This window comes from Lactuca saligna, chromosome 4 (genome assembly GCF_052625555.1).
Source record: "Lactuca saligna cultivar CGN05327 chromosome 4, ASM5262555v1, whole genome shotgun sequence".
Lineage (NCBI taxonomy): Eukaryota > Viridiplantae > Streptophyta > Magnoliopsida > Asterales > Asteraceae > Lactuca > Lactuca saligna.
The window spans coordinates 86,881,186-86,894,277 of NC_136420.1; the positions used below are offsets into that span (position 1 = coordinate 86,881,186).

A 13,092-nucleotide genomic window follows, 5' to 3' on the forward strand; every position below is an offset into this window, starting at 1 on the left:
TAAAAAGTTGCTAATTCCTACCCCTTTAATTCTTTAGCCATTTTGACACTTCTGGTCCTTGCAGTCAAAACTTTTACATTTTTTCATAAAAACATTAAAAAAAAAAAAAAAACGGTCCGGGCCAAAGCTCGGGCTTTTCATCGTTGCAGTTTCTACGTCTGTCATATTTATCGATTCGAAAACAACATTGAAAGCTTCTGGCCCCCGCATAGCGGGGGTAACCTTTCTAATTATTATTATTATTATTATTATTATTATTATTATTATTATTATTATTCTCTATATAGAGAACCTAATTTAGTTGCAAGATAACAATATATTTGTTTTTTTAAGGTCGTGATTTTTTTTGCTTCTGGTGGATTTTTCCAGAATGCTTCTCAAAGTTCATTGCTTGTGAACTTATTTTCATTCCAGGTTTTCCGACTACATCATATAACACTTCTAAAAATTTGATCTATGTGATAAAATTCAATAATTATATTATTTATATATATATATATATATATAATAGTCACGCCTTGAAAAACATCATATATCGTCAATGCTTGTCATGACTTAATTTTGACCTTGCCGTCAAACCCACGCCTCACGTTATTTAGAATATCGGTTCCAATTCATTCAATTCATTTATTTTAAATGTGAGAGGGCTCGAACTTTTCTGATCTAGATCTTTACAAAATGAACCGTAATGTTTTTCAGCAATTACTACGTACTAACAATTTTCAATATATGATAATTGTTGCACAAATATCTAAATTTTTATAACCTTTAAATAAATATTCTACTATTCAAATATCATAACAATAAATAAGCTCCATAAATTGTTTAGAAATAAAACATACTCAATGTCAACAAACACCCAAACAATTTTTATATTCCTAATGCTGTTACACTACTTTATAGTTGTCACTTACCATTTTTAAACAAGCAACATTATCACCAAATTTTTTTTGAATATATATATATATATATATATATATATATATATATATATATATATATATATATATATATATATATATATATATATATATATATATCCCCTTCCTTCAACAATCAATCAAACTTCCGTGTAAGATTATTTTTAATAATAGCAGAAATACAATTTACTTTATATTATCATACAAACAAACGAATGAAAAAATTATACTCATACAAACAAAAGCAAGGAATCATATGTATCTCATATTGCTACACCATGATCTATTAAAATCATATCAATGTTGTTCGATTCCGATGAGTTTATATACACATGTTGCCTCGCAATGAAGAACACTAACGATGATGTTTCATATGAAGCTAAACTCTAACTGTGACCAACCGAAGATCCACCTATAATTGAACAAAAGTGTTGGCATCCCAAATGCAATTATTCCAAAATCAATCTCAATTAGACACTCTATGCAAGGTAGATGTTTTCTATTTGCGACAACTTGGCAAAAAGTTCTTTTAAATTATATAAGACATATTTTGTGGGAGACTTTAGGAAAGTTTGTAGTATAAGAATGTGATTTCCTATCGGTTGATTATAGTTGATGCATAGCAAAATGGGAAATGTATACATTTTTTATCTTATCGAATGTATATTTGGTTCATCTTGATGCTTAACATATTATGGGTCTTTTCGGCCATGGACCTTTTCTACAACACATGTTGATTTAACCCAAATTGAAGCCCAGATGCAATTATCTAATAACCTATTTATGGGTGAATTGGGCCTAAAACATGTGTTTATATAAAGCTTTTCATTTAGCTCAGCCCGGATGGCAACTAGCGTGCACACTACGCACCAGGCGCATGTTAGCGTAATCTCCTCTTTTTCCAAAATCTATATCAATCCGAATTGTAAGATTAAATTCTTTCGAAGGGTTTTTTGTTCTCCAAGTCTTTGCAACAGGTTCCAAATCTGTCGTTCTTCATCTGGTAAGATTATTTTCCTGAATTTCATGATTTTCTGATTCTTAATCTCGCGTTTTGTTTTATCATCATTATTTAGGTGTATCTAATTTTGAATTGTGGATGAAATGCTGGGATAGTAGCTGTATATTCGATTATATAAAGAAATCTCATTTCATATGATTAAATAAACATATAAATTCGTACGTTTGTAGTGTATTTAGGTATCTGTGTGATTTTCTATGTGCTCTCTGATCGTAGATTCTGTTCTTTAATCAGGTTGCCGGATATTCGATTTCTTGTTGTCAAGTTTGTTCAGTAAGAAGAGTAAATATGGTATGTATCCTTTGATCAAGCTGTTTAATTTTATATTCCAGTTCTAATCTCTAGCCTTATATACAAAATTATTAACCATGAAAAAATCTACACTTCACTTTTGGTGATCAAAAGGGCTAAACTGACATGAAATGAACATCCCCTGGAGAATAAATGAAGTTATGTAAATCATATAGTTACTGTATTTGGTTGTGTATATCCTTTTTTAGTGTAGATAAGATGTATGTGATATTTTCTTTATAGGTTATCATTTGTTTGATGCTGATGAGTTTCTACTTTCTATATCATTTTTATACTAATTGTATTGCTTTTGAGCTGCAGTATTTTGATGGTTATGGCTATCATGGAACATCCTTTGAGCAAACATATCGATGCTACCCTGCATCTTTTATTGATAAGGTTTAACATTTTCCTTTTTATTCTATTATTCATATGCAAAATGCACAAGAAGTATATGATTGATTATACTCTAGCTTCACACATCTTTGAACTATAATATTTGCTCTAATTCTACAATTCTTTTTTGCTTTTGCAGCCTCAGTTAGAAAATGGTGATAAAAGTGAGTAGTATTTGTTATTTGTATTCTAGTATGTTTGTATGTATGTTGTATTCTCCTTTAAGTTTCCTTTTCAATCACTGACATTTCTTTATTCTTGTTTTAGTTATCATGCCTCCTTCTGCCCTCGATCGCCTTGGTTAGTTTCTCATACTAAACTTTCTTTGAAGAAAATAATATATCTATATAAGATGATAACACTTAACCTTTTATTTATTTATTTCAGCTTCTCTTCACATTGATTATCCAATGTTGTTTGAGCTTCGAAATGCTGCTACTGAGAGGATTTCACATTGTGGGGTGTTGGAATTCATTGCAGAAGAAGGCATGATTTATATGCCTTATTGGGTATGCATTTTTTTTCATTTTCCAACTCTTGGGTAATAAACTTAATAGGGCTATTTACGTCTTTTGACATCTTAGTTTTCATGCTCATTAACAGAACTGCTTTTCCCATGTAGATGATGGAAAACCTGCTTTTACAAGAAGGAGACATTGTGCGTGTAAAAAACGTGACCCTCCCAAAGGGTACATATGTCAAATTACAACCACACACAAAGGACTTCTTGGATATCTCTAACCCAAAAGCAATGTAAGTTGACAAAACTAGTTAATATATTGAAACTCAATTCCTATTTCTGAAATAATCTTTGAATTTTTTTTTTTTTATTGATGCAGCTTGGAGACAACATTGAGAAACTTCTCATGTTTGACAACAGGAGATAGCATCATGGTGGCATATAACAACAAGAAATACTACATTGATATCATTGAATCAAAGCCTTCTCACGCAATAACCATAATTGAAACTGATTGTGAGGTCGATTTTGCCCCTCCTCTTGATTACAAAGAGCCTGAGAGACCTGTAGCTTCTATCCCTTCAACCAAAGCACCATCAGAAGGTTTTATTTAATATTTCTTTCAACTTCTTGAATTTTTTTTTTTATTTATATTTTTTTTTTATTTTGTGGTGTTGTAGGGGAGGCTGCTCCAGTTGAAGAGCCAAAGTTTAATCCGTTTACTGGATCTGGAAGAAGGTTGGATGGAAAGCCTTTAAAATACCAGCCACCACCTGTTTCCACCACCAAAGACAAGCAAGTGGCGGTTTCCGGTGGCGGTGTGCCGCCACCATCGACGGGATCCAGCTCACAAAGCAGTTCTCGTCAGTTGCAAGGAAAACTTGTGTTTGGATCTAATGCTAACCGTAGTGCTGAACCTCAAAAACAAAAGGTAATTTAGATGATGTAATTGGAATTGGAATTTGTGATTCCATTCCATTGATTTAATCAAACCATGTCTTGTGTTTTTAGGAAGTTGCAAAAGAGAGTAAACAAGAGCAGGATCCGAAGAAAGATGAGCCCAAGTTCCAAGCCTTCACTGGGAAGAAATATTCACTTAAGGGTTAAGGTTAAATTAGTCATTTGTGATGTCTGAAAACATTCAAGATTCTTTTGGGATGTTTGTATGTGTTTTAATTATTGTCATTTGTCATTGTCAGTTAAATCTTCTTCTTTTGATTCCCTTGTAAAAGTACATACAGAGTCGAGTCGAGTCCAGTTGAGTCTTTGACCATAAAGCTTGACCTTTCTTGCTTTGATGGGTTATTTTATGTTATGTTATTTATCAAAAGTGAATGGGAAGTTTCTAATATTGTGAGGTGTCATATGAACCCATAATGTTACGTTCATCTTTTTAGATCCTAATTAGTAATTAAAATAAATAATGTCAATTTTGCATGCTATTCCTTTTAATAATTAAATGTCTCCCTAGAGTTGCATCGAGTTTGTGTTCTTATTTCACTTATGTGGCTCGTGATTGATTACATAAACCCAATTTATCCTAAAAAAAAAGTAATGTGTTGGTTGGTATCAAAATGAGAAGAAGAAATAGATGTTTCGACATCTTAGTTCACCATTTAAGGTAGGATCGAAACCCTAGTCTCTTGATATTTGAGAGATTGATTATTGGTTGCAACCAGTGATTCAACATGAACTATAGATTTTTAAGTTTTTTATATTTATTTGGGTTGATTTAACTCTATGAAGCTCCATTAGAAAAGAAGTCGTGAAAACCCCATTCTTTGGGGAAAAAAAATACTATAGAAACATTGACCTAAGTGTAATGTTTTCGTGTTTTTTTTTTTTTTTCTCCAGACGTTAAAAATGGTGAGGTTGGTCTACCGGATTTAAGTGTAATGTTTTCGTGTTTTTTTTTTCCAAACGTTTTGTACTTTTTCAAATTATATGGATTCCGATTAATATACGTATAACTTGACATTCGTTTTGAATTCTGATAAACCTTTATATTAATCTTATTAAACTAAATAATTATATACAAAATCTATATTAATTCTATTCACGTTTAACAAACTTTTTTATATATTTTTTTTACAAAAATTGTTTATAAAAAGTTTTACAAAAATAGTAATTATATAACATTATCTTTGTTATATAGTTAAATATTTTAGTTAAAAAAATTATAATTATATAATATGTGCTATATAGTTATTTATTCTAATTAAAAAAATCTCAATTATATAATTTTTTTGTATTAAAATAACAACAAGAAAAAAAATAAGTGGATTATGTTACCAATTATGATTATAATGGCCATGAAATCTAAAAAAATATAAACAAACGAAGTGTCGAAGAAATATTTAAAAAAAGTTATTCGAAAAAAATATCAAAAAATATAAGGAAACAAAATGTAAAAGAAACGAACAAAACATTAAAAAAAAATCTAAATCATAAAGCAAATAAATAACTTAAATAAAAACAATAATAAATAATAGATAAAATTACATAAATGTTCAATATGACAAGAAAAATGTGTCATTTCATATGAGACTTAATTGGAAAATTTAACATGGTTAGCCAAAAAATGTGTCATAAAATTATATAATTGGAAAATTTAACACTTTTAGCCAAAAAAAAGCCTTATGTTCATTTTAAAAACAATGTCCACTTCAAAAGGCTATAAATTGTTTATTTTTGCCAAAAGCAAGGACCAAATATGTAATTTGTCTTATTATTATTATTATTATTATTATTATTATTATTATTATTATATATATATATATATATATATATATATATATATATATATATATATATATAAATTGTTGGATTACTGTCTAAGTCCATAACTATTTTGGTATGTACTTGACCCGATGGTACATGGTCATTTTGGGTTGCCTTCACCAAAGCAACTTGATAGGATGAATTATGGAGAGAAAGGATTAATTACGATTTATTAATATATTATTAGAATAATATATTAAAGGAGAAATCATATTGTTTAATTAATATTAGTCAATAATTAATTCTGTGACTAAAAGACATTAATTAAATGAAGGGGACTAGAACTGTCAATTGTGTGATAGTTGAATATTAGACTATTGGACTCCATAGAGGATGGAGTGGGTGAATTATATGGGGGAAACCCATTAGAAATCGTCCAAGACATCTAAAGAGGGAGTCCATGGGTTGCTTAGGGCCTAAGCATCCAAATTAGGGTTTCCTTGTTAGATAACCCTAATAGCCTCATTATTTAAGGACCCATTGGGCACCAAAAATGTGGGCAACTGAATCCTTAGGGTTTCTACACGTTTTTGGGTGTCTCTTCTCTTCTCATGTTTCATCCTCTTGCTCTTAGTGTTTGTGAACCATTAGAGGAGTGATATTTGTGACTCTAAGCTTTCTAAAGTCATTACAAGGAGGATTTGAGATTGTTATTGCTACATAACAATCAAGGTAATATCTTAAATATGTTAATATTGATTATCATATGCTAGATATAGGGTTTAAAGTCTTGGATGAATTGCATGTACAATAGAGAAACCTAGATCCAAGCATTAGCGTTTGTATGAGCACATAGGATGTTCTTTTGGCCAAAATCCATCAGTGGTATCAGAGCCTTGATTGGTTTCTATTGTATTGATGCCTAGCATATTCATTCTTGTTGCAAAATCGATTTTTTGGCTCCCTGACTGCTGAACTCAGCGAGTTCCAATGTGGACTCGGCGAGTTGGCTCCAACTCGACGAGTCCATAGAGGAACTCGACGAGTTCGAGCGTCAGAAGGAGGTAGTTTCGGGATTTCTTGTTGTTTTACTCATGGATACTTGCCTTAACTGTTTTGGGTCATTAAAATCTGATTTTAAACATATTTTTGAGTATATCCTTGATTAAACAAAAGATAATTACCAATTGATTAGATAATAACTTCCTTATATGATTAAAGTTTGATTATTTGTATTAATTGGGTAACTTATCTTGCAAGAAATTGATTTTAGGTCAAATTTAGATAATCATTAAATTAATTGTTTAATTTAAATTATTTGCTATTTGATCCTTTGTGTTTTGAAAAGTTTCAAACTTGCCCTCAAGTCCTGGGATTTAAATTTTTGATTAAAAGGTTTGATTTTGAAATATTTAAATTCTAAATCCTAATGTTTTGAAATATTTCAAAACTTGCCCTCAAGTTTTGGAATTTAAAAGTTGATTAAAAGTTAATTTAGAGATGATAATTCTAAAACCCTAGTATTGTTTTGAAAAGTTTAAATCTCACCCTTATGGTTTTATTAATTAATTAAGGTGTATAATTAAAAGAGGTTTAATAAATCCATAGAGTTTTTTGGTTTACATTTAATTAAATTAAAGGTATAATTTTTAAATTAGACCAACTAGTATTTTAAAAATGTAAAATATACCCTATACTATATATAACATTGAAAGTCTAACATTATATATATGTATGAGTAAAAGTCAGTCTTATCGTTAGTAGGCCTCATTCACGAAGCTGGTCTATAAGGGATGTTTAAGGAAATTGCCTATAAAATGGCGATTGAATGGGTATCCACTCTTACCCACCGCACTCTTGACTAGTGGAGGGTCATTAGCCGAACGGGTAAGATAGGCCACAAACCTTCCATTAAAAGTATAATGAAGTATAAAGTAACTAAAAGTTTTTTTACAAAATTCTCAATCTTAGTTACTTAAGGCAAAAGTGAATTGATGCAATTCCATGAAATTACACTTTGTGCCCTTGCGAAGACGTTAGTGGAGCGTGTGTGGTTAACCGACACACTAAATGGTTCTTAGCAAAGGTAGCAAAGGGTGACTCAATGTTTGTCATAGTTCGGTGGAGCGTGTGTGGTTAACCGACACATCAAATAGGTGACTGTAACATGTGGGGGCACCATGTAAATTTGCATGGTTGTTCACACCCGCTTTGTGATCCTCGGCATCCCAGTCACAAACTAGAGGGGCATATCGAGATTTAAACATGCCGTTGAAAAGTTCAATGAATCTCAAAGGATCTAGGAGTTTTCAATACATTTAAAACTTAATCTGTTTTTCGTTTTTCATGGTGGAAAATTAGTGAATCGTCATTCACTTACCTTCAAATGTTCTGCAATTTGGGTTACGGCATCCCTCTCCCGAGTTGTGGAATATTGTATTGGGTCCTAGCCTTAGTATATCATTTGGGTGATTTACTAAGGACTCAATAAATCAACTAACTTGAATTTATTTTCTCCCGTTTTGTAGATGTCAAGGAAAAGGTGTTCCTACTGAAAATAAGCTATTCCGCTATTCAAGTGAAGAATCAAGGTGGACTAGTTTGATTTCACTTCCTCCTCCTCCTCCCGTTGTTCTCCCTAACCCACAAGATCGAAGAATTGAAAGGTTCAATGTCACTAAAGCCCTATTGGCAATGAAACATGAAGATGGTAAGCATGTGTGTGCCCACGTTCTGGGAATGAAATCACACATCGATAGGTTGATTATGTTGGGTGCGTCGTTCCCTGATAAGTTGGTTGTAGACTAGGTTCTGCAGTCACTCCCTGAATCATATAATGAGTTCAAAAGAAAGTTATATATGATGGATCATGACGCAAACCTCATTGACTTAACTTACATGCTCACTGCTGTTGAATCAAAAATGATTTGGCAAAGCAATGAAGCATATTTGTTGGGAAAGTCAACCAACCATGCTTCCGAGGATGTTCTAGGAGAACCGATCTGCATTTGCTACCAAGTGAAAGGGCGTTGGATACAAGTCTGCCCTAAGAGCCTGAAGAATCCAAAAGATAGGAGAGTCAAAGAGTATGGATGTGCTTCAGGTAAAATCCACTATCTAACTCCATTAAGTTCCTATTCATTGATTCTTAATACATAATGTGATAAGATTGCATTTGAATGTTTTGCAGGATCAGTGAAAAGAGAGGAAGCCTAATGGAAAAACAAGATGAGTCTGATCAAGAAGAGATGGATTTCGATCCCATGGATTCGAAGATTATATTTTGAGCTTAGAAAGTTATGATAGAGTTGTTAGGAATATTTGATTACATAGTTTTTCAGTTGATTTTGTATTATAAGGACAAATGTTTTCCACTGCTTTTATGAATAAAATAAATTTTTGTTTGACGTATTTATTTATTTATTTATTTCCTTGCAATGAAATCGTTATGAAAAATTGATGTTTGCATGTTTCTACAACGAATGGATGTGATTCTTAATTATGTTAATTGTGGAAATGTCAAGAATTTACCAAATAAGGAGAGTTTCTCATCATCCAATTTTCAAGTGGACAGAAACTTGGAATCATGCAACAAATATTGTATGATGAATGAAAAACTTTCACATTTAGGAAATTTAGACTAATTTGTTGACAAAGTGTCGAGTGAAGGACTAGGAGATCGAGTACACAGAGTTGTGTGTTGTTCAAGTCCACCACAAGAGTGATAAAGATATTCGTCATGATTTACTAAAGGTTTAGTAAATATGATCATAATTATAAGATTAATTGTAATTCTAAATTGATTGAAAGAGTTTTAATCACTAGCAGAAAGAATCAGAAGAATCAAATAGGCAGAAAGAATCAGAAGAATCAAATAGGTAGAAAGATAAAAGTTTCTCTATTCTAAGAAGAAGTGAGAGTACCTTTTATTATGTTTTATGATATATCTTAATGATTAAGAACCATATCTCAATTGATCCTCTAAGTGAGTCTTAGTGCAATTTCATGTCTAAGAAGAGGAATCAAGAATTGAAGAGATGGTTAAATCAAAAAGTCAATCATACTTCGTTCCAAAACAAGTCTTAGATTATGACATTGAGTGACAAGTCTTAAGAAGGTTTATAACATTCATCAAAGAAGCTTGATAAAAGATTATCAAAGTATTAGGTATTAGAAATATGAACTTAAGAAATTCAATAGGTATTGTTTTTATGGAAGTTAAGTTGTTTTCTGAATACATGTCAAAGCTAATAGGAGCATAAGTGTTATGCTATTATAATCATCATGATAGTGGGAGCATAAATGTTATGCTTGTATGATTATTAAGACAAGTATTGCATGTTAGCAATATTAATTATAGAAAACAAGAGTTATACTTTGCAAAGTTGTAAGGATTGAATAGTTGTTTTGCTATAATTAAGGGAGAGAATATTATGCTTCATTTCAAAACTAAAGGCTTAGGTTGTGGAATGTTAATAAACTTAGTCAAGGATACATAGTGTGTTCTTAAATTTCGATTATGATTACGTCTTTCCTCTCATAGTTCGAATTGTAATAACATAACACATAAAATATTATGGGAGAAGATTGATAAAGTATCAAATCTTTATGTAAGACATTATGCATCGTGACCTATACATATGCTTCAGATATAGGATCGATTGCAAGTGCTATAATATTTGACCATTCTAAAATTTTCCAAATGTCTAGCGCATTTAGAGGGAAAAAGGACAATAATCGGTTTTGACTAAGATAATTAAACAACTATCAAAGGACGATCCAAAGCTTGCTAAGGATTGGTCACTTGTGAGTAGTTGGAAGTATGATATTGGATCGAGCATATCGGCATTATTATGAATAGATAAGATTCTATTAAGAATGAGTTGTCATATGGTAAGTATGGAAAGGTTTCCATATTTGGGAGTTGGATATTGAGAATCTCTGTCTAGATTAGAAACTTTTATGCAAAAGGATGTTCAAAGGAATGTACTTTGAGTGAGAGACATCACATCTATGGAATTATCTTGTAACATTTTCCGATAGAGAGCTTTGTAATTCATTGGCAATAGTCATTGTGACCTTAGTGAAGTGACATTACAAAAGGATCATTGCATAAAATGTTAGAATCTAACATATTCTATGAGTAGCAAGAATTTGATATTCTTACACTTGTGATAAGGATTGGGAGTTGTGAAATGAGTATGATTGGAAATGTGTTCATTTGATCTATTTCACAAAGTAAGGACCGTAGGTTAGCATTGTGTGCATGCTAAGAGCATGGGACAAGTGTAGTTATAATTCAAGTAAGAAGTTGATTACCTGAAACAACAAATAATAAGTAATCTATATGGTGATAAATAAAAGGTGTTTTATTTATACTCAAAGGTTTGGGGCCATATGGGATTAGTATTATTCTTGTATTTTGCTTTGCATGTTTTGACTTCCTGAATAATTTAATTGGTTCAGAACAGTCAAATTATTCGAACGGGCCATAGTCGTTAATATGTTGGAAGTAGGTATGAATGAAGACTGATGTGAATTGGTGTGTGGATTGTCTTAAGAGTATTAGACATAAGAAAATGTTTGCTACAATGCTCATGAGTGCTTATGAATATGATTTGAGCATTGGATTAAACCCACGCTCACTTGGATCACTTCATGGATTTTTATCACGAGTGATTAGTGAGACGATAACATCTTATATTCTTGAAACCGAGATGTGTGAGTTGTATCTTGCGAATCGGTTTCACATTGATAATATGTAAACACACTAGTAACTTGGTGTCATAAAACTTATTATTGTGTGTGATTAGGTGAGTGAGTGCAAGCGAGCATTGAGTTAAAGTTTATCCGTTCCTTTTATCCAAAGTAGGATGAAAGTAATATATGTGGGCCCCTCGATGATTTAGTGATGGCACTTAAGCGCTTGGCCAAGCCGGGACTAAATTGATGTGTTCAATTGTAGTCTGTTGTCAGTCGTCATAAATCAGAAATCGGGAAACAACACATAGATAGAGAGAATGAATTAAATCCATGTCTCAGTCTATACGATCTCTAGAATGGAGGAATATATGATCCCTTATCTAAAGGACACGTGTATCTGATAAGATCAAAGTTGACAGCGGCTTTAGAAAGCTACGATTGCAGATCAGGATCTGAAGTCATATGCAGAATAGTTGCTAGACTTATCCAAGTGGGAGATTGTTGGATTAGTGTCTAAGTCCATAACTATTTTGGCATGTACTTCACCCGATTGTGCATGGTCCTTTTGGGTTGCCTTCACCAAAGCAACTTGATAGGATGAATTATGGAGAGAAAGGATTAATTATGATTTACTAATATATTAGTAGAATAATATATTAAAGGAGAAATCATATTGTTTAATTAATATTAGTCAAGAATTAATTCTGTGACTAAACGATATTAATTAAATGAAGGGGACTAGAACTGTCAATTGTGTGATAGTTGAATATTAGGCTATTGGACTCCATAGAGGATGGAGTGGAAGAATTCTATGGGGGAAACCCATTAGAAATCGTCCAAGGCTTCTAAGGAGGGAGTCCATGGGTTGCTTAAGGCCTAAGCATCCAAATTAGGGTTTCCTTGTTAGATAACCCTAATAGCCTCACTATTTAAGGACCCCTTGAGCACCAAAAACGTGGGCAACTGAATCCTTAGGGTTTCTACACGTTTTTGGGTGTCTCTTCTCTTCTCATGTTTCATCCTCTTGCTCTTGGTGTTTGTGAACCATTAGAGGAGTGACATTTGTGACTCTAAGCTTTCTAAAGTCATTACAAGGAGGATTTGAGATTGTTATTGCTACATAACAATCAAGGTGTAACGCCTGTGTTTCCGGGCTTGCCATTTTTAGCAATGTAATGGTCTAGGTTAACCTTTGTAACCCGTTTTGAAATAATAAGATTGTATTATTTGAGTATTATGTGTTTTGTGCTTAATTGCTTAATTATGTGGTTTGATTAATTAAGAATAAAAATAAGTGTCAAAATTTAAGTGTAAAATAAACTTGATATCTTTAGATAATGTTGTAGCAGTTGAAACAAGGTTTCCGAAGATATAAAGAATGCCGAAATCCGATTTATAACGAGGAAGTTATGACCTGTCGAAGTTTCGCGACAGAACCGGCACGACACAGCGCGACGTAAAAAGTGAATTTACGTTAAAGCGATATTTAGCCTTAGTGATCTAAACGAGAATCGAAGATCTCGTTGATAGTATTAAAGCGATAAAAAGTTAGGCGGGAACGGACGTTAAACGAAGAAGTT

The 13,092-nt window shown here is 32.0% G+C and overlaps 1 protein-coding gene across 1 annotated transcript; it reads left to right on the forward strand.

The window, feature by feature from the left end:
• Positions 1-1,792: 1,792 nt before the first annotated feature.
• On the forward strand, positions 1,793-4,439 carry LOC145042321 (ubiquitin fusion degradation protein 1 B-like). Its single transcript, XM_078990712.1, has 10 exons — positions 1,793-1,923; positions 2,176-2,232; positions 2,554-2,631; positions 2,768-2,792; positions 2,896-2,928; positions 3,016-3,137; positions 3,251-3,381; positions 3,468-3,691; positions 3,769-4,019; positions 4,100-4,439. Exons 2-10 carry the CDS (start codon positions 2,230-2,232, stop codon positions 4,193-4,195), a joined length of 963 nt encoding a protein of 320 aa, XP_078846838.1. The 5' UTR covers positions 1,793-1,923; positions 2,176-2,229; the 3' UTR covers positions 4,196-4,439.
• Positions 4,440-13,092: the final 8,653 nt, after the last annotated feature.